This window comes from Pieris napi, chromosome 12 (assembly GCF_905475465.1).
Source record: "Pieris napi chromosome 12, ilPieNapi1.2, whole genome shotgun sequence".
Taxonomy (NCBI): domain Eukaryota; kingdom Metazoa; phylum Arthropoda; class Insecta; order Lepidoptera; family Pieridae; genus Pieris; species Pieris napi.
Window position 1 is genome coordinate 12920005 of NC_062245.1, and position 20155 is coordinate 12940159.

At 33.9% G+C, this 20155-nt stretch overlaps 1 protein-coding gene across 5 annotated transcripts; it reads right to left on the reverse strand.

Moving 5' to 3' along the window:
- Positions 1-610: 610 nt before the first annotated feature.
- LOC125054799 (G-protein coupled receptor dmsr-1-like) lies at positions 611-11381 on the reverse strand. Of its 5 annotated transcripts, none has more exons than XR_007117771.1 (6): positions 11209-11381; positions 5718-6577; positions 5220-5403; positions 2884-3050; positions 1078-1157; positions 611-1010 (listed from the first exon to the last, which is right to left on the reverse strand). XR_007117771.1 is itself a non-coding variant. In XM_047656904.1 (5 exons), the coding sequence occupies exons 2-5, from the start codon at positions 6477-6479 to the stop codon at positions 1146-1148; spliced, it is 1125 nt and encodes a 374-aa protein (XP_047512860.1). In that variant the 5' UTR covers positions 6480-6577; positions 11209-11381; the 3' UTR covers positions 611-1145. The 5 variants fall into 5 exon arrangements, 1 of the variants encoding a protein (XP_047512860.1); XR_007117769.1 differs by adding an exon at positions 1649-1723 and having other exon boundaries at positions 611-1157; XR_007117770.1 differs by adding an exon at positions 1649-1723 and having other exon boundaries at positions 611-1157; positions 11149-11381.
- Between the last annotated feature and the right edge of the window lie 8774 nt (positions 11382-20155).

Here is a 20155-nt window from a genome sequence, read left to right on the forward strand (position 1 = left end):
TAATACGTGATACGGGTTTGGCTAATTACATTAACATTTCGTTAAAATTAATTAATGACACAAGACGGCTGCGACCGCCATTTAACTGATTCATTGTGACTTGGGACTCACTAAGAGATTTAAGTAATGTACATTGGTGATGTTATGCAAATGAAAAGTTACTTAGGGGAACAGGGGTCATGCGTTTAACACTAGTTCCCTCGTCTTCCTGAATTTGTTAATCAGTTAATATAGTTATTCAACAGGTTTTATCACTCCGCACATAATTTAAAAAGGTGGAAACGGTGCTGACAACTATCCAATTATTTCTAGATATTTCCCACGGGATGACCGCCACCCCAATATTATCGGCTTTGTCGGATAATTTAGGAAAAGCTTTATGTATTTCTTGTGGTAATCAATGATATCAAAATACGAGCTATCTTTACTTTATCAAAACTTTCAAGTTTCACAATACCGTTTCGGCATAACCGCTGGGCCCGGCGATTGCTTATGTCACGGTGGTCACGTTTCTATAAAGGGTATATTTTAGACGCATAAGATATCACGGTTTCCACTCATAAATCTTTAAAGTTTAAGTTCTATAATATACCTATAAATAAAACATTACTTTTATAAAATTTTAATTTATTGTATTGTACCACCTTAAAATATATTAAACAATTTGTTATAACTCTATCGATACAAAAATGCGTATGCGTATAAATAATAGCGTAAGTAATTTACAAACGTTAACTCTGGAAATATTTACGGCTATGGTTATACAATTGATACAACAAAATAGAACATTTATTTATTCCAATTGACCTCTCTCTGATTAAATATTACAATTGAAATGTATACACAAAACTTATCGTAAATATAATAGATTTGGACCCTACTTAATATTGTTACCACTTCTACTTTTCTATTACTAAATTTCAGTTTAAGCGTCATGGCTCAGGAGACGCAAGAACTAGACTCTCGTACAATCTGCCTTAAGCATTCTTGCGATCTCGACACGCATTCAACTAAAATTATAAACACTTATATAATTGATAAATGTCTATTAGACGCGTAATTTAAATTCACTCTTACCCTAGTTACGCAGAAAAATGCTTAATTGCGAAATAGAGAAATGTGCCAAGTGACCCGTCACGAAATTGCTACGTGAACACCTGAAAAGAAAAATAAAAATATTACAGATACGCAACATTTTATTATAATAATTTAATTTCTCCAAAGAGAACCGAGAGGTTTGAAAATATTTTAAACAATTTCTTTTGTTAAATGCGATGCTTATCAATCGATTTAATTAACTTTTTTCTTTCAAAGGAAATAAGCATCAGTTTCATTTGCACTGTTTTGCAAGCTGAGTGGAGTGCGGCGATGATTAGTAAAGTGGAGAGACACGGCCGTCATTTGTCTTTTATTTAATTGCTCTCTGAAGCTTATTGTAAAGGGTTTTGCGTTACGCAAAGCGCGATCAAGTGACTGACTTAAATTGGTTTTCATTCTTTCTTATTTATTTGCTTGTTAATTAAAAACCCTTTTGAAGTATCAAAGTATCTAATTATATACGTACACAGATTTACATATTTTTAAGAACGTCTGTATAAATCGGAGCGAAACCCGCCTGAATCAACAAATTAATATTTCTAAAACAAACCTGTACAACTTATACAGTACTCTCCTCCACCACCCTGCCGAGGGCGGGGATTTGTCGCTAAAGAGGTCCGGTTACCTACAACAAATGGCATATTTTTCACAATTCTGACTTTTAAAATATGTGTTATGCAACGAATATGTACTCGTATTCACGTTATTTTAAATATGTATTACAAAATCTTTTTCCAACATTTCCCATATGATTATTTTACACTCGATTAGACCAAACCTTGGCTGTTTACGTGAAATAGCTTTAAATATCCCAAATTTTTCAAGCAGGGATTGTGAGGTCCAGCCATAAAGGCTGCCTAAAAGGGTAAACTGTGAAAGTTGACTAAATGTTCGGAAAGGGAGGATCGCGTTGCTTTTGTCTGAAAGACCGAATCCCTGATTCCTGTATAAGGAGTTGCTCAGGAGACAAAGGAGTTCATCACCAATGGAGCTTAATGTCAGATTATAGTTCGTCCACTATAAGGGCAATTTCAAAAGCAGTAAATACGTCGACTGTATTTAGAATGCAACAAACACTGTTTTTGTAGTATGTGTGTGTAATGTGTATGTGTACTTCGGTATAAAGTAAATATTATATTTCCGCATTTAATTTGAATCTACGGGTGGAATATTCATAAAACGCCCAAAAAGCCTTTTTGAACAGACGTTTCCTCTTGAAAATCAATTATTTTCAAAGATATTCAAGAAACGTAGGTAGGTACTCAATATTTATAATTTTGGAAACATATCGTGGGTTAGTTAAGCCGCGAGTTAACTGATCTTATAATGGATTAATTTGAAAATAACTACAACAGAAAACAATTAAATTCTAGCTAATTGAAATAAGTTGATATGGGTTTTGTATCAAAGACGCGCACTCCATCATTTCGTTTTATTCGCCCGACGTAGCCACTTGAGCTCGCTGTTATAACTCCTCTTACAGTTTAATCTTACAAGATGAAGAATGCTAAAACACGACAGTAGACAGTTACTTAATTGAGTATTTATCACTAAAGCTTTATATAAATAAAGTCATAACAAAATACAACAATCGCGAATTATTTAATGAACTTTTTTTGAAAATTATTTGTAACCTTGTAATAAACATATCTATATTTCTTAAAAAATCTAAAATTCATGTGTTCTCATTCGCATCTCCAAGTCTTAATGCAATGATTACTTCTAGGGTTTCGGTGATGCGCCAAGTTAACCACTAAACTACATAAATATATAAAAAGTGTATACCTGTGTAGTTGCTTCTTGTTTAACAGCTAGCTTCGGGGAGTCTGCAGCGGTTGACAATATACGTCGCACGAGTCTTGCGAAGGTACACCTGAACTGGCGACTCATGCTGCAGTACAGAACAAAGTTCACAGATGATGTGAACAGTGCGAGGACGTCCATTAGATCACCTAATTAAGAAAAATATTCGTCAGTGAAATAAGCATACACTGAACAAATAAGTTGGTTTAAATTATTTGTATTTGTAATCCTGACGAAATAGAATTTCTATTACAATTAATGTCGACTATTTATTTTTAATTCATAAAGGCTTGGGCACGAAGTCGATTAATATATTATGTTAAACGGTTGTCTTTAAGGTAGGAATTACAAAATGTAAGTATAAAATTACACCTACGGCAGAGGTATATGAGAAAAACAATCCATTCCGCGTGAACAAAAAGTGAACGGTAATACAGTCGAGTTGAAAATTCGCGCAATCCTCTAAAAAAATGCAGAAAATTCTCGACTAAATTAATTGAATTTATTGGCGGAACTTTCACCCGCTTTCAGAGCGTTTTAGTCGGTTCCAGTGCTGCGTTAACGAGCGGCTCGGAGTGTATTTTTAAAGTTGCTGGCATTTGGTAATAATTATTTTCGTAACCTTCCTATCTGCCATAGGTGTAAAATGAAGTAGATCAATTTGATCATGATCGATTTCTTGGCACAGCTTTTTGCATTGTTTATTGTTAAAAGAATTCAGTAAAACGCGCTAAAAGCAAAGATTCTTTTCAATTTTCGAAGAATACATAAACACGTCAAATTGATTAACGGAAAAGGCGTCTCCGTTGGAATTAACCACAACTTGTGGAAAAAAAATATTTATAATACGACTTTAATTTAACGGTTCATTCTTCAAATGTATTTTGTATTTTCTCGTCGAGTGGCTCCAGACGAGTAAAGATGACTTTTAATGGCTTTCTTTGTTTTTAACAGGCGTAAGCGGTAAGAGGAAATCATTTTTAATAATAATAAACATATTTAACCGGAATAAAAACTAATTTATCCCGATATTATGAAAACTACTGTTCCCGTTTCCTATAATAACATGATAAACTCTACGCAATGTAACAAAAACTGAATGTAATACATAAAAGATATTTTAGAACAATGTGCCACAATAATCTTGAACACGTACTATTGTAGTCCCGTAATCCACATGCGCTACATTGGATTCGTCTATAGATGTGTCTATCGGACGTCGGCAGAGTAAATGAGCCGAGGGATTAGGCCTTCGGATTAAAGTAACTACACGTTGTCCTCAATCTTAACATTTCTCCTAAAAATGCGTTCTTCCCTTAGGGCTCTTTCTCGGTGCCGTATTTGGTTTAATGGCACAGTCAGACGGAATAGAAACTGCAAAGTTGCCGAATAATTAACAATATTTTTAGTACGTTTATTAAATAATGTCTGAAAGTAATTTTATAACGATTTATATCTGCAGACAGGAAAATAATAAACACGGTGATAAATCCACCTAAACCGAATCATCCTACAGCGAGTCAATACTAAAAGAATAATCTTGTAAAAGCTGTGACGTAATTCACGTAAACTGTATGTTAATGCGCACTTTGTACCTACTTCAGATGGTTATAAATATAATAACATCTTAATAAATTTTAAGGAAGAGCTTAAAAACCTTGAATTTCAAATCCCGATATAAATTTGACAAGAAACGTATTTTTGTTTATGCAAGTGATGTCTTGACGATTACTCAAATTTATTCCTCTTATACTCTATTTAGCATTGAAATTTGGCGTTTTGACTCTTACGGACATTATTGAGACAAAATTCACAGAAATTAAAAGGGTAATCTTATTTGTATTGACAAAAATTACAAATTTATACGACGACAAACTTGAATATTGAAATATGTAAGACTAATCAAACATTTTGCATAAATTTGTGAAATCGAAACGAGTGACGGAAAGTATATTGCCAGCTCTTCTCATCGGAAAAAAAACCTTAGATTTTAGAACCATAATCCTAATTGAGGAATATATATTTCCTAACACATATAATAATTATGATTGAATCGCACTACTTGAGACAAAATATATTAATAATGAGTTTGACAAATCGCAAAACTTTTACAGTCTTCGTCGTTATCGTGCCTGTACTTACTTTTGAGCAAACATAAATCAAATGTTTAGCAGAATTTCTCTTACACAACTTGAAAGTATAATTAAGAAAAAGTAGACAATCGTAGTGGAACCCTTCTTTAGGAATGAGTTTTAACTAATTTTGATTTGGAATTTATTGAGCTAAATATATTAAAATTTGTAAAAAAATGCCCTTACCGAACATGCTATAACAACTTTTAAAGAAGTCAGGCGCTAAAGCACTGACTAGCCCTAATAAGCCCTGCGGCACTTCCGTTGAGAGAAACAGCCCTAGGACCGCCAACAGCATTCTAGTCGTTCTGTCTGTTCGACTCGAACACCGCCCTGCACTTGACTCTTCTGCTAAACATTGTTTTTCAGCCTGTAAAGACAATTATTATGGTAATTGTTCTGTTCCGTATTCCGTTTCCGTTCGGCAAATACCGTCTCTCTATGACAGACACATTCTTTCATTACAATTTCTTTAGCAAGCTAAACTGATATCTTAAAAGATATTAACAGTCTATAAATAGTATGAGTATATACATTTATGAAAAATAAGTTAAGTTTTCTAATTTGGCAAGATTATCCAACTCAAACAAGGCCCCTTAAACAATTGAAAAGTTGTAGAAGTTGAAGTTGAACATCAAATCGATGCTCCTTTTTAAGTTTATTTAGCTTTAAATGAATACTTGCCTCGTTGGGCCCTACGCTCGAGCGCTTCAGTAGTTTCTGTCTCCTTCTGTCTGTGGTCGTTAATTTCGATATCAGACACGAACTCAGTATCGATAACGCTATACAGGGAACGAGTTTAAGTATGACACTGTAAATCCACATAATGGCCGTCACCAGTTCTTTATTCTTAGACATTTCTAACACGTAAACGGTCCGGTTTTGCGGTAACGACAAATCCTCCGCGAACTGGGAATTGTTTTTCGCGGTCACTTCGCTCGACACTATATTCATTGCGAAATAAATAGGTAGACACAGAAAGGGGCAGATCACATAGGCACTCACGATGGCGATGGAAGTATTTCGCTTACTGCACCACGATCTATTCCTGTGGGGATACGCGATCGCTATATATCGCCACACGGCCAGAGTGACGGCCAGCCAGATGGATATCGTGTGAAAAGTCTGACTGAATATGGAATGAAAGTAAACAAAAACGGTCCACGCATAAGTATTCTTATTCACTTGCGGTCCGATTTTGATATTCATATGCAACACATACGGTATGTATTCGAGCATCACCAAGAGGTCTGCCACGGCTAGTCCAGTGAGGATGGAGTTGGTGGGGCTGGACATCTCCCGTCGGCTCAAAACAGTGATGTTTATAGAGTTGGTCGCAGAACCGACTATGCATATTACGATGGCGATGTAGCCGTGGAGACGGCTGTACACTTTGTTGAAACTTGTCGCTCCCGGCACACAATACAGGTCGGTCTCATTAGCCATTATCTAGCCTCGTCGACTTCTTTGTCTTCAGTCATTGATTTTATTGGACCTTCCCGCGCCTAAACGCGACGGTGCCTCTTTGAAAAACATTGTTGTCCCTGAAAGAGAATATTATAAGAATTATTTGGACTAATGTAACCAGAGGAAGATACTAACGAAGGGATATTGTCAATATAGTGCCAATTAGGTCAAAGCCGTTATATAAAAAAAACATCTTAAATAGCTAAGTTAATAATAGACGCACGTTTGCATCATAATCAAAATTGGTCCATTTATACGAGTCAGGTCTTTGTTGAACTCTTAATTCCGAAATTTAATTAAAGGAGATCCGTCCCATCCCTTCATTTCGAATTTATTATCCGAAAGGAGGCGACAGAAGAAGTACATCGGCAAGCCGCAAAATTCTCGCTCGTATCGATCCGACTTCATCCCAATAAAGGGCTTAGCAACGTTTAAAATTATCGATTTTAAAACGCCTAAATATACCTTTTTGCACAACGTAATGATGACTCCAATTGAGTGTAGTCGATTTAGAAGATCGCAATTTCAATCAATTCAATTATTATTTTTCCTCAGTAATTGTATCTATCAGCTAGGTATATAATAATGCTCAAAATTGTTAAGACACATTTAACCGAGATTTAATGACGGTGTTTTGTTTGTTGATTTACACTTATTTTATTTTGTATCCGAATATTTATGTTTGTTTTATTTATTTATCATCTAACAAGTATTTTACAAAAGCTAAGAAACGCGCAGAACGCTCAAACGTGACAGCTAGTAGGTACTCGTACTTCTTTTTGTTCTTTATATTAATTAATTATTAGTTAAATCAACGTTATTGGCAAAACCTAGTGCCTGCAATAAGCCTATCCGGCTAGCTTTTGTGTGACAACGCGTGTAAGTGTTTTTCTGTAAGAAAAGAGTTTATTTTATTTACTTGAACGATGGTTAAGGGAAAATTTAACCTGAGTATTTGATGACGTCACAATAAGTTGAAATCGTATGAAGCCTTAATGTTAGTGTAGGTATATAATTAACATTGTCTTATACTGTTATTTGTATTGTCTTATGGCTGGCAATCAATTATCTTTGTCTAGCCATTAGGATGATAAAATTTTTTTATCTTAGTTTAAAGTATAGAATAAAATATGTAGGCATTTTAACGTTTTTACTGCGTTATCATATATTTTACAGTTATATGATTACATTCATAGAAAGAAGCACACCGTTAAGACACAAAACAAAATACTTTAGGTGCGTACCGCACATTTAATTTAATGTTAAGTATTATGCTACACATATTTCAAATAATCTGATGGAACTAAGTAGATGAAACGGCGAAACGTTCGATGACACTTCGAGAGATGCGAACGAAAACAAGGTCTGATACGTCATCATCTTCATGAAAAACCAACGGGTAAGTACACGGGTGTGCGAAATGCGTTCATAACAATAACAATATTTTGTCGGCACAGGCACGAATTGCAGTTTGCCTTTATATTATGTTGATGACAGCTTCGAGAAGGAAGCTAGTAAACGTAGAATAAATGCCAAATATTTATAGTTAGTCTTTACATATAGTTCATAATAAATTCGACAAGAGTGTTTAGCGTAAACGTGATTGGTAGAAGGATTAGTTAACCACCTATTTAAAAATAAAATTGGGTTTTAATAAAGCCTGCTAGCATAATATATTTCTACATATACTTTCCTAAAAAAGATATAAATCAATTTGCCTAAAAGGAGTCGAAAGCCAGATAAAGACGAGGTCCGACTTAAAAGAGATTTAACAAAACATTTCCTTAGGATTACAGGCTCGAGGATTTAAAGCTTAAGTACTCATTTTTATCACAGTTAAGTCGATTATATTTTTTTTAAATTTAAAACTTAAGTATACGACCTTATACTAAAATCTTGTTGGTCGATGAAGGTCTCATCGTTGCCAAAAGAACAACAAAAGCAATCAACACTTTGATACCACATCAACGATTCGATAATGATCTGGTTTCTTTTAGCAACCTAATACGTAGTTATGTACAAATAATAATAATTCTTACGTTCTTATTATGTAGAATAATTAGAACTAGATATGATTTTAGATAATTATTATTGATAATATGTAACTTAAGCATCTTATTCAAAACCAGGATAACTGATTTAATAACAAATACTTAAGCATTGAAGGTCACTACTTACCGATATAAAAGAAATAATAAGCATTTAAAAGTTACACATTTACAAAGTTACAAGATCAACCACATATTTTGGGCATTAACAAATTGCGCAATGCCAAGGACGGCGAGCAGTTGATAGCTACTTTAGTTGTTTATGTACCCGAATGAATATCATGTATTATTATAGATTTAGTAATTAGTACGTGGGTAACACTGAAAATGTTTAGAACTGGCCAGTTAGAAACATTGCTAATGAAAACTTTTTTGAGTTTAATTTTTTGAACTCTTTGGTAAACTAATGTAGTAGGTATATTGCATTCATTTGACATTTGTTTTTGTGAATTGGCGGCAAATCTAAAACTCTTGTTACACGTGAAAATGAACCTAACGCGAGAATTTTTCGGTCAATGATTTATTATGACTTTCGTTGTGTGCTTACTCAACAACAAAGCTTTGATAGGCTGCGATTAGCATTTCTTAATGAAGCCCCATCTCGTGCGACTATTTACTATTGGTTTATCGAGTTTAAGTCGTAGGGACGTCAGTCAGTGATGATCCGCGTGAGGGACGTCCTTTAACAGCGACTGCTGATGATAACATTAGTTCTGTGCGACGCATGGTTTGCCGTACCAGATGGATTCCCCATACTTTAACCGAGGACCAGAAACACCTTCGCATGGACTGGTATCGCCAAATGTTAGATAAGTTCAACGGCGGTGACTCAAATGCTGTATTTGACATTATCACAGAAACCCAAAACTAAAGATAAAATGATTAAGAGCCCTGAAGATGCGGTGAAATCGTACGAAAATGCCATAGAGGAGACCCTTTAGGAAGAATGGGCCCACTGCTTTTCTCAGTGATTTCATGGAATGGATTATGGAACGATGTGTAGAGAGGAATCTCCGATTACATCGAAAAATAATAAAAGTCGTGGAAACTTTCTACACTTAGCCGTTTTTCATTTTCTAAATATTTTCAGTGTTACCTAGGTATAATATATTTTTACCTAATCGCGCAATGACCCAATGTTTTCAATTTTGTATAAGCGCATAGTTTTAAGCAGTAGCGCGAATTGTGTTTGTATTTTGAATCAGCGGCGATAATTTATAAAATTGACACAAAACAATTTGAATGAATAATATTGATATAAAGCTCCCCGAGGGTGAGAGTCAGTAATAAAGTTATCAGTGATCGGAGCTTCGAAGACAAGGGGAACATCGAAATATCAATGAGGGTAAAAGAGAACCTTTTCATGCTCATTACACCTCAATAAAGAAACATTTGAAACACGCAGACGCCGATCTAGCAACTTTTTGCAATGGAGGTTTCCATTATTTTATATAAACTACTATGTAATAATTATTGTCAGGCATATTTACAGATACTGCTGGTCGATTTTCTCCATAACTTGGCAATGACAATTTACCAATTCTTTAACTTCTTCATCTTCACAAAATGTTTCAACACCTGGTCACCGTCTCTCTCAAAACAACGTAGCAAATCGGATAAATATAAAACAATAAAAATGTTTTTTGTGAAGAGCCAATCCATCTTAATATTTAAATAGTAGTTAGTGCTAAAGCATAATATTCAAGTGAGCTGGGAACGCGTAATCGAGATTGTGAAATCAGTCTTGACAGTTCCCATATGCAGGTACAAATCTATCCGAAATGATTGTTTCATACATATTAATGAAATGGGTTATTGTATGGGTATTGTGCTCCTTTTACACCTGAATATCTCTCGTTGATATAATTGTTAGGTGTGTTCATTACAGTTCCATTTTAATACAAATAATCGTTTTGTTCTGCCTCTTGACACGACACAATATGATATAATTGATTATTTATTTATGCTTAAGTCACCGAATGTTCCAAAATTCTAAGTAGACTCATTTTATTAACAAAACACTGCATGTTATCATGATTCAATACGACCACTGTCAGTTTATTGCTTATGCCTCGCAATATTTTCCTTCTCAACGAAGAATATTGATTACTTTTGAATTGGTGCCAAAAGATAAAACAAACCTATTTCAATAACTTCTTCGTCGTATTTCATAAAGGCGACTTTGTTTGATGATGTGGTTATTGACAGGGATTGATTCACCAAGATCAACATACTTTTTACTTGAAAAGAGTGTGTGTGGTGTGTGTGTTGTGCACGTAATAGGTAAATAGTTTTCGCAGAAAGTAAAACCTAATAAAATTATTATAGTTCTTCACAAAAACAAAAAATGTATATTTGTCTATAGTACTTTAAAGTGTTGTAAAATTAGAGCGCAGTAGTGCAGGTTGCAGCTAGACCTTGATTTTTAAATAGGTTAATTCATCAATTTATCAATAATTAGTGTGAAAACGCTTACAAATCTTGTTTTTTAGTAAATAAAGCAAGGGATGAAGGTTTTAAACATTAATAAGATTAATGATATTTTCACATGCGTAGATAAAGTCAACACAAGACATAAATCATTTTGCATCAAAATATACCTTTTGTTTTAACTGTACAATGACAGAAACCACTTTAAAACTGTTAGAGCCGCGACTCACCTCTCGTAGAATGGGTAACGTGTTATTCCACTTTCATTGCTTCCTTTTAACAGGACAGCATTAGATTTCCGTTTCAATATAGGACGTTAATTAAAAGTACATAACTTTAAGGCAATACTTAAAAGCGCGACTGAAAAATTCGTACAGAAGCGTGCGATACGAGCCACGACAGAGGTCGCACTGCTACACAGTACAGGCTACGCGTCTCACGCAGTAGCAGCTTCGCGTGGGTTACGCTGTGTACTTTTCTTTCGGTTCACGAATCTTTTATGTCATAGCATTTGATAACTTCTCATACTAATATTGAATATCATTAATATTACATCTGTTTTAATATACTGAACATATTAATATCGTAAGTAATTGAAACCCACCTTTACTAAGTAAAGATTCGTAAGAAGCTCGACAAGCACAATTAGCCCGAGGCTATTTGCATGTTAACGTAACTTCAAAGAATGTTAGAGTAGCTTTTCAAATCGCGTTACACTCTCCCCAGAATACCAATTTGAAAATAAGATAATACCATGATATCATTTGGATAAAATATTAGACAATGTTTAAAAATGTAGAGAGCTTATCTTGAAATTAATCGTGAGAAACATAATTCCTAAACGAAATGATGATTAAGTTTCTAAAGACACAAAGCAGCTGCTTTTACCCGCACTAAGAACCATGGAATAAACCGGGTTTATAATACGTGACGGGAGAAACATAAAAAGTTGACGGCGTAGTAGGTTCTGTAATGACATAAGCAGTAAGACACGGGTTATTTGAGCATTCCGCTTCCGTGATTAGGGTGATAAACACTAATGTAAGTGGATTGCTTCTGTGCACTTTAGTTGTGCTATAGTTTATGGATGATACTCCAAATGTAGTTCAGTGACCCTGACGACAAAAGAGGAAACTTTCTACTTACAATAATCATGTTTAGGTGTTTGCCCAGTTCTCTTTCATTTATGTTTTGGCTTTGCTTAGGTATTGTTTATTTATTTACTACCTAAATTTTATATTTCACAACTCTATTTCACGGCTCTGGTGTAAATTATGTTATAAAAATCAAATGTAATTATAGAAATATATGCTTAGATAGGACCAGAGGCTTACCTAGTATTTTCTCGAACAATAATCTTGCTCTCAAAGGAAAAGGTACGTTAAATTACGTTCAAATATCACCGAACGCGTTGTTCCATTACGATACCTCGCAAATGCCTTCCAGCCATTCAGTTATAAGGAGAATATTATCAGATCACGTGTGGGTCAGACTTCAACGGTTTATTCAAATTATAGATTTTTTAAATGAAAAGATTGCATTACAACTAAGGACTTTGTAAAGTAGTATCTTTGTGCCCAATCCTAATCAGTTTATTATTTTCCTTTACTGGACGTAGCTGATCTGAATATGTCCCCTAATATTATATATATAGTCAACTGAAGCTTCAGTACGGCATGACATGACGAAATGACATACATTTATATTGAACTTCGCAATATCAACATTTGGAGAACACTCGTCGCTTTAATTAAAAAGATTAATATAGTTTCGCTAAATGAGTTTATTAATTTTTTTGTGGAATGCAACGAAGTAGGCATGTTAGCATCACTCAGATTTTTGTTAGTAAAAATAATTTAGAGCTGGGAAAATCATAAAATAAACATTATAGTGCAGGTAAAAGCGCTAAATCACGTCAAACAATTTATTGGTTATATTTTATTATGTGCCAACAAAAATACTTTGGGAATTATTGTTATGCTTTGGTTCGCCTTTGTAAGGCGTGCACTAATCCCTTCGTGTGCTCTTAGGGGATCGATATTTTGGGCATAAGCGCTATTATTTATACCGCTTCCTTAATTTCAAATAGGTCTTCATTCTTTAGGGAATGAGTGGGCCAGTAAATAAACTTCTTGTAAAAGTTGTATTATTCCTTATATGACCTTTCACTGGTCACGTACAATTACAAGTGGTGGCGCACGTTCGCGTCGCCCCACCGTACAATAATAATTTAAGTTGCGCCTGATATAAAACTTGCGCAATAACGCAACAATTATCGTATATCCAAAACATTTTGTATAGAGAGTTTATTGTACCGGTTTAAGTGTTAAGAAATCCAAAAACTAGTTTCAAGGTTTCTATAAATGTCAACTGTTAAAAAGTTAATATGTAATAAATATTCGTTTTATTCGACGTCATGGCTGTCCCAAACCTACGATGATCATGAACAGTTGTCAGTGGGACATCAAGCATTGGCGGTAATTAAAATGTTAAATAAATGTTTTATAATTCACACTTCATCTTCATAATAACTACAAAACGGAACCACGCGTGAGATCGCTTCTGTGGTTCGTCGTCGACTCAATAGTAACTCAATTATCGCCAAGATATTGGGAAGGTTAAGTAACAAACTTGGAAAAGATGACTATATTCTATTTGTGGAGATAGTTATCGATAAGAAAGTTTTTAGTGCATTCGTTTTTGTAAATGTCACTATATCCTATCTTGGCCAGCGCGCAGTCACAGGGTCTTGGTATAGCTGTATTACAAATTTTAACTGAACAAAGTAAAGAAGTAACTAGATAAATTCTTGGGAGCTACAGCCTACGCTTTTCCGAAAAATAAATCCTAAATCTCATAACATAACATTTCTTGGCAAATATTTTCAGGTGTGCGGAGAGGCTATGGAATTCACTTGTGGATAGCGGACATATCAAGTTTGCTTCACTTTCTTCCTTTAGATCTCTACTGTTCAAGCATTACCTTTTCACATCGCATCCCTAACTACTACTACCGTACTACTAGCTCCTACTAACCGAATAAGCTTTTAATAAGGAAATTAAGCTAATTCATGTAAAAGGGCATATGCCCTAAATATGTTATAATTATTGCTTTGTTTTGTCCATCCTTTGTTGTTTAAGTAATTGTATATGTTGTGTAGTTTTGCACTTCTTAGATCATTATTTTTTCCCTTACGGTGGCTGCCTGGAAGTGATCGCTCGAAAGCGATAAATCCGCCCGTTACCCTCCTTATTATTTAATTAAGTATATTAATTGTATATATTATGTATTTCTTGTATTGTATTTCTTGCAACCACTAGTAAATAAATAAATAATATTAACATATATATATAAAGATCCCAGTTTGTCACTTTAGAAATTAATACCAAATATTTCTTTTCGTATACATAATGACAACTGTCTATAACGACAGTAAATGCGCGTCCCTTAATCGTCGCTTATAGTTAGCATTGTAGTGATTTATTAAGATACATCTCCTATGTAAAAGAAACAATAAAAATACATCGATAACAAAATAAATTAAACATAACTAAAACTAAAGATACATAAAATACTATAACGGTCAAGAAATTAAATTAAATTACAGTAATTAAAAAAACTATGTATTACGACAGTCGAGGACTGTGACGCATCGCGCGTGGTTTCCACTTTTTTAACCTTTGACTCGTTCTACGTTTGACTCGGCAGCTCACGTCAAGACTTTTAGAAAACATTAGTGTAAAATACTGACAGCGAATATAATGTGTTAAAATAACTACCGATCCCGACGTTTAGGCACACCAAATATCTATGCAAAAAGCAAGTTTTTAATACTTACACATAATATATAAATATGTTAAAAAGATTCATCGATTTTATAATCATAAAAAATTACATAAGTACCTACATGAGTTAAATTTGGAATATCAAAAAGGCTTTCTCTTCCATATCTTATAATATAATATGATGTTAACTGTTAAAGCTGCTGTCAAAGCTGCTAAAGTTGTCGAACAAAAGTCAATTTAACTTCAGTGGTCATGTATGCTCATAATATAAAGAATGGCCAAATGTATTACCGGAATTTGAGTACGATTGAAGAAAAAAAACAGTGTATTTTGCCAAAAATTCCATTTTATATACCTACACCGAGGCTTTATATTATATAGTTTTGATTAAAAACAAAAGGATTCGTGTACTGAACTAATCAGGCTATAATATTGTTGTTTGTGTAAGCTTTCCTAACGGTGAAAATGTTTTGCTAAGATGACTAAATCCATAACATATCTACATCCCTTGGTTTATATATGTTATAGCCGTATTATATATACAACATTTTTACATTATAAAATATAAATCAGCTGAGGGATTTCCAACGGTCGGCAAAGCGGCTTACTCTCAATTGCAATACGAACGAGAAATATAAAAATAATTAAGACGAAAAAACTTCACATCTTTCCAAAGAAAATTGTTTTGAATATAAACGTTTTGATACTTCATTATTTATAGCTTTACAATATAGTTTATGACATTTCTAATATTGCTATTAATTCCATTCCAATAACATTAATTCTTTTTTTACCAATTTATGAGAGAAACACGAGTGCTCGATTAAAAGTAGGTACCAAGATACCCTTATGATAGGTATTGTATACTTGCGTTAAATATACTTACCACTTTTTATGTTATTTTAAATACACTTTTATTGGATCTACAATCTAAAACAAAGATTTCCTCGATAGATTCTTAGGGTTCGACGATCTTGAACGATTTGCAAAATTCATCAAATTTGCAGAATCTGACGAGCCATTTATTTAAAAAAACAATGTATGGTTCCCATTATACAATATAATAAAATAAAATAATCGTCATACATTCGACACAAAGTAGATCGACTCGTTATAATAATTATTCCTTGATGTCCTCGTACTTTAATCAATCCGCAAAATCCTTTGATGTCGCCGACAGCCAAAAGCTAGTTGCGCGCCGCTTTCGCTTCGTATTTCGCACATTACATTTAGATGTATAACTAACTACCTTTTGTGTAAAAATCATAATATGCTATGTATGGTACCTATTACAGTAAAATTAATAACATTAGTTGACCTAATTTCATCAAGGCATTAAACGTGAACGAAATTAAAAGATCCATTTTTCTAAGTTAGGTCTTTAAATCTGTTTTTTTCAAAACTTGCCTCAGCATTTTAACGTTGTACACATTAACGCTCAGAGTATTACAGCACATCACACAGATCTGCTTACGTTGGCCTCGAAAGACATCCATGCCATACTTATTTCTAAAACATGGTTCAATCCTTCAATTTATTGTAATTAATATTTCTATCAATTAACGTAAAACCATTAAAAAAAATTGTGTACATAAACGGCATTGCTCAGAAACTACCAAATGGATTTTGATATTGTTTTCACCAATAGATAGTGTAATTTATAAGGAAGGTTTAAACTCAAAATATCTATAAAGATATGATGAATAATCATATTATATAGAATAATAGGTAAACAACTACACTTATGAACGTCAAAAAAGAAGTAAAATTAATTGTAAATTTACATTTACTACCAGTTCGCAAATCAAGTGCGTAGAGCGGGCAAGAAGAACTGGCGGAGAAAGTAGTAGTCACTATCTTAATCCGCTCGATTATGATTTATTTGTTGTATTTATTTGTACCCGATGCATTTTAATAAAAATTACACCACAAGATAGCATTTTATATGGAACGTTTTGATGTAAACTTCATAATGTTTTTATGATAATAGACTGAAATATGTACATATACGTAATTTTCTCAAAACTACATAACGGATTTTGATTAAAATTACACCACAAGATAGCGCATTTTATAAGGTTTTGATGTATACTTCGGTTAGGTTAGGTTAGGTTCCTACCCGCGGATCGGATGGATTTACCCGCGGCTCCTAGGCTTGTCGAGCCGGGGGGGGCCAGTATCTGGAGCAGTGCCGTCGCAAAGAGGAAGCAAATAAGGAGGTTAAACAGGCTGGCCTTTATTTTGGAGGCCGGTCTCTGGAGAGGGCATCAGCGCCCAGCGGAAACGAGTCCGCTAGTCCCTGACAAGCTGGAATGATCTCAAAGGTGAAACTGAGGGACCTTTGCTTTGTGCGGGGGGTGACTAGGGAGGAGGGACCCTTTTTTTTACGAAGAAGGATTACTATTGCAATGACTGTGGAATTTTAGACAAAAGAAAAGAATTTGATGCGGATGCAAATTACCGGAGTTGAGTGGTAAAAACTAAAAATATAAATTTTTAACTTTTTATCGCAAGATTTTACTTTCTAGTCGGACAACCAAATTGTATTAAATGAACTATTTAGAGGATAAAATAAAATAGAAAAAATATTAAAATACCTAGCGCGAAATTTTGACGAAGATTTTAATTTAGGGACTAGCGTAATTCTTTGTTGTTGCTAATGACGATAGGATTAGAATAAGTGGAATTTTAGACAAAAGAAAAGAATTTCTTTATTATAGGTGCAAATTTCGATAGTTTGTAAGGGTGTGATAAAAATATATAATTTTTATTAACTTTTTGCCTCTGGATGATTGTGTGTGTATTAAACTGTAGCTAACCGTGGGTTTAAGGACAATAAAAAAAAAAGTTTGTACCGTTAAAATTAATGATGGCATGGCTGGCCGGGCGGTTTTTTTTTTTTTTTTTTTTTTTTTTTCAATAATTTAATAATTTAATAATTGGATAATAAGTCCTACTGGGTTTTGTTTCATAGGAGAGAGAGAGTGATCTTGTATGTAGGTTTCGTTTTTATCAAGTATACTAGATGGCGCTAGATGTTAAGTAAAACGCGATAACGTTGAATGGGAAACACATCATAAGAAGTCTATGCTTGTATATTACGTCTTCGACGAGGTTAGGTTAGGTTAGGTTAGGTTAGGTTAGGTTAGGTTAGGTTAGGTTAGGTTAGGTTAGGTTAGGTTAGGTTAGGTTAGGTTAGGTTAGGTTAGGTTAGGTTAGGTTAGGTTAGGTTAGGTTAGGTTAGGTTAGGTTAGGTTAGGTTAGGTTAGGTTAGGTTAGGTTAGGTTAGGTTAGGTTAGGTTAGGTTTTTTTTTTTTTTTTTTTTTTTTTTTTTTTTTCCTTTTAATTGTTAGTAGGCCTACCATCCCCGGCGACTAACGCCCCGGGGCCGAGGAAGCTAAGCTAAATACTGCTTGAAGTCTTTATTAAAGTAAAACAAATATATACAGTGGTTGTGGATTAGGTGGTTGAGGGTTGGTTTTGCTATTTGATACAATTCTTTTCCCTCAACCACCTGAACAGAGTCCACGTCTTAAAACTAGTAATTATATAAAAAAAGTGAAAGTGAAATATTAACAGGTTATTTTGTGCTTAAATAAGTAGGTTGATACAATAAAATTTTTAACAACAAAGTAGTAGATAAAAGTGGTTATATAATTATTAAAGTAACAGTTGTGTTTATTATTATATAGGTATTAGGAATTAAACGCGGGTAGGTTGTTGAGGGTCGGTTCTGCTATTAGATACAATAACCTTCCCTCAGCCGCCCAATTTAAGTCCGCTTCCTAATACCTACATTAAACATAACACAAACAAAATTTAGAACTAAAGTAAAATAAAAATGTAAAAATACACACTGGAATGAATAAGACAGTTGTTATAAAATTAAGTTTAAACAGATAGGCTTTAATAATGAGCCTGTAAATGACTGTACTGGTGTTTAGGAGTTGGACACGGGTAGGTTGTTGAGGGTCGGTTCTGCTATTAGATACAATAACCTTCCCTCAGTCGCCCAATTTAAGTCCGCTTCCTAACACCAATATTAAACATATCACAGACAAAATTTAGAATTAAAGTAAAAAATAAAAATGTAAAAATACACAATGGAATGGAATAAAACAGTTGTTATAAGATTAAGTTTAAACAGATAGGCTTTAATAATGTGCCTGTAAATGACCATGATGGTGTTTGGAGTTGGACACGGGTAGGTTGTTGAGGGTCGGTTCTGCTATTAGATACAATAACCTTCCCTCAGCCGCCCAATTTAAGTCCGCTTCCTAACACCAACACTAAACATAACACAAGCAAAATTTGGAGTTAAAGTAAAATAAAAATGTAAAAATACACAATGGAATGGAATAAAACAGTTGTTATAAAATTGAGTTTAAACTGATAGGCTTTAATAATGTGCCTGTAAATGACTGTGCTGGTGTTTGGAGTTGGACACGGGTAGGTTGTTGAGGGTCGGTTCTGCTATTAGATACAATAACCTTCCCTCAGCCGCCCAATTTAAGTCCGCTTCCTAACACCAACATTAAACATAACACAAACAAAATTTGGAGTTAAAGAAAAATAAAAATGAAAAAATATACAGTGGAATGGAATAAAACAGTTGTTATAAAATTAAGTTTAAACAGATAGGCTTTAATAATGTGCCTGTAAATGACTATGTTGGTGTTTGGAGTTGGACACGGGTAGGTTGTTGAGGGTCGGCTCTGCTATTAGATACAATAACCGACCCTCAGCCGTCCGGTTTAAGCCCGCTTCTTAACACCAACACAATATAATATAATATTACAAAGAAAAATTTTTCAATATTAAACATAGAAAAGTTTAGCATTTACTTATGCAGTTAATATAACGCTAAATTTAAACAAGGGTGAGCCGTGATTAATTGTGCTTATAATTATGCAGGCGTTTAGAGTTGGACACGGGTGGGTTGTTGAGGGTCGGCTCTGCTATTTGATACAATAACCGACCCTCAGCCGTCCGGTTTAAGCCCGCTTCTTAACACCAACACAATATAATGTTACAAAGAAAAAATTTACAATATTAAACATAGAAAGTTTTACATTTACACATACAGTTGATACAAGGTTAAACTCAAACAGGGATAATCTATAGTGAATTGTGTTTGTATATATTAAACCTAGTAATAGGATAATCCGTAACTAGTTACACAAACGAGATTACAAATGAAGTGAAGTAGAGCTAAAATTATAGTTAAACAAGAATACACAATGAAATGGTATTAAACTTATAGTATATAAAAAAAAAGATATATAGAAATGGGATCAATATAATTAATTATGTTTAGTACAGATGATATTTACACAGTAAAGTGGGATTAGAATTTCCTATTTAATGAAAAATAGTAGGAATAAATTTGTGA

Bases quoted from the DNA above. Each gene is read 5' to 3' on its own strand.
- LOC125054799 (XM_047656904.1), bottom strand. From the start codon at position 6,479: ATGGCTAATGAGACCGACCTGTATTGTGTGCCGGGAGCGACAAGTTTC. The intron at 5,404-5,717 runs GCAAGTATTCAT...TTGTCTTTACAG, and splicing joins CGAGCGTAGGGCCCAACGAG to GCTGAAAAACAATGTTTAGC. The intron at 3,051-5,219 runs GTAAGGGCATTT...TTTCTTAATTAG, and splicing joins AAGTTGTTATAGCATGTTCG to GTGATCTAATGGACGTCCTC.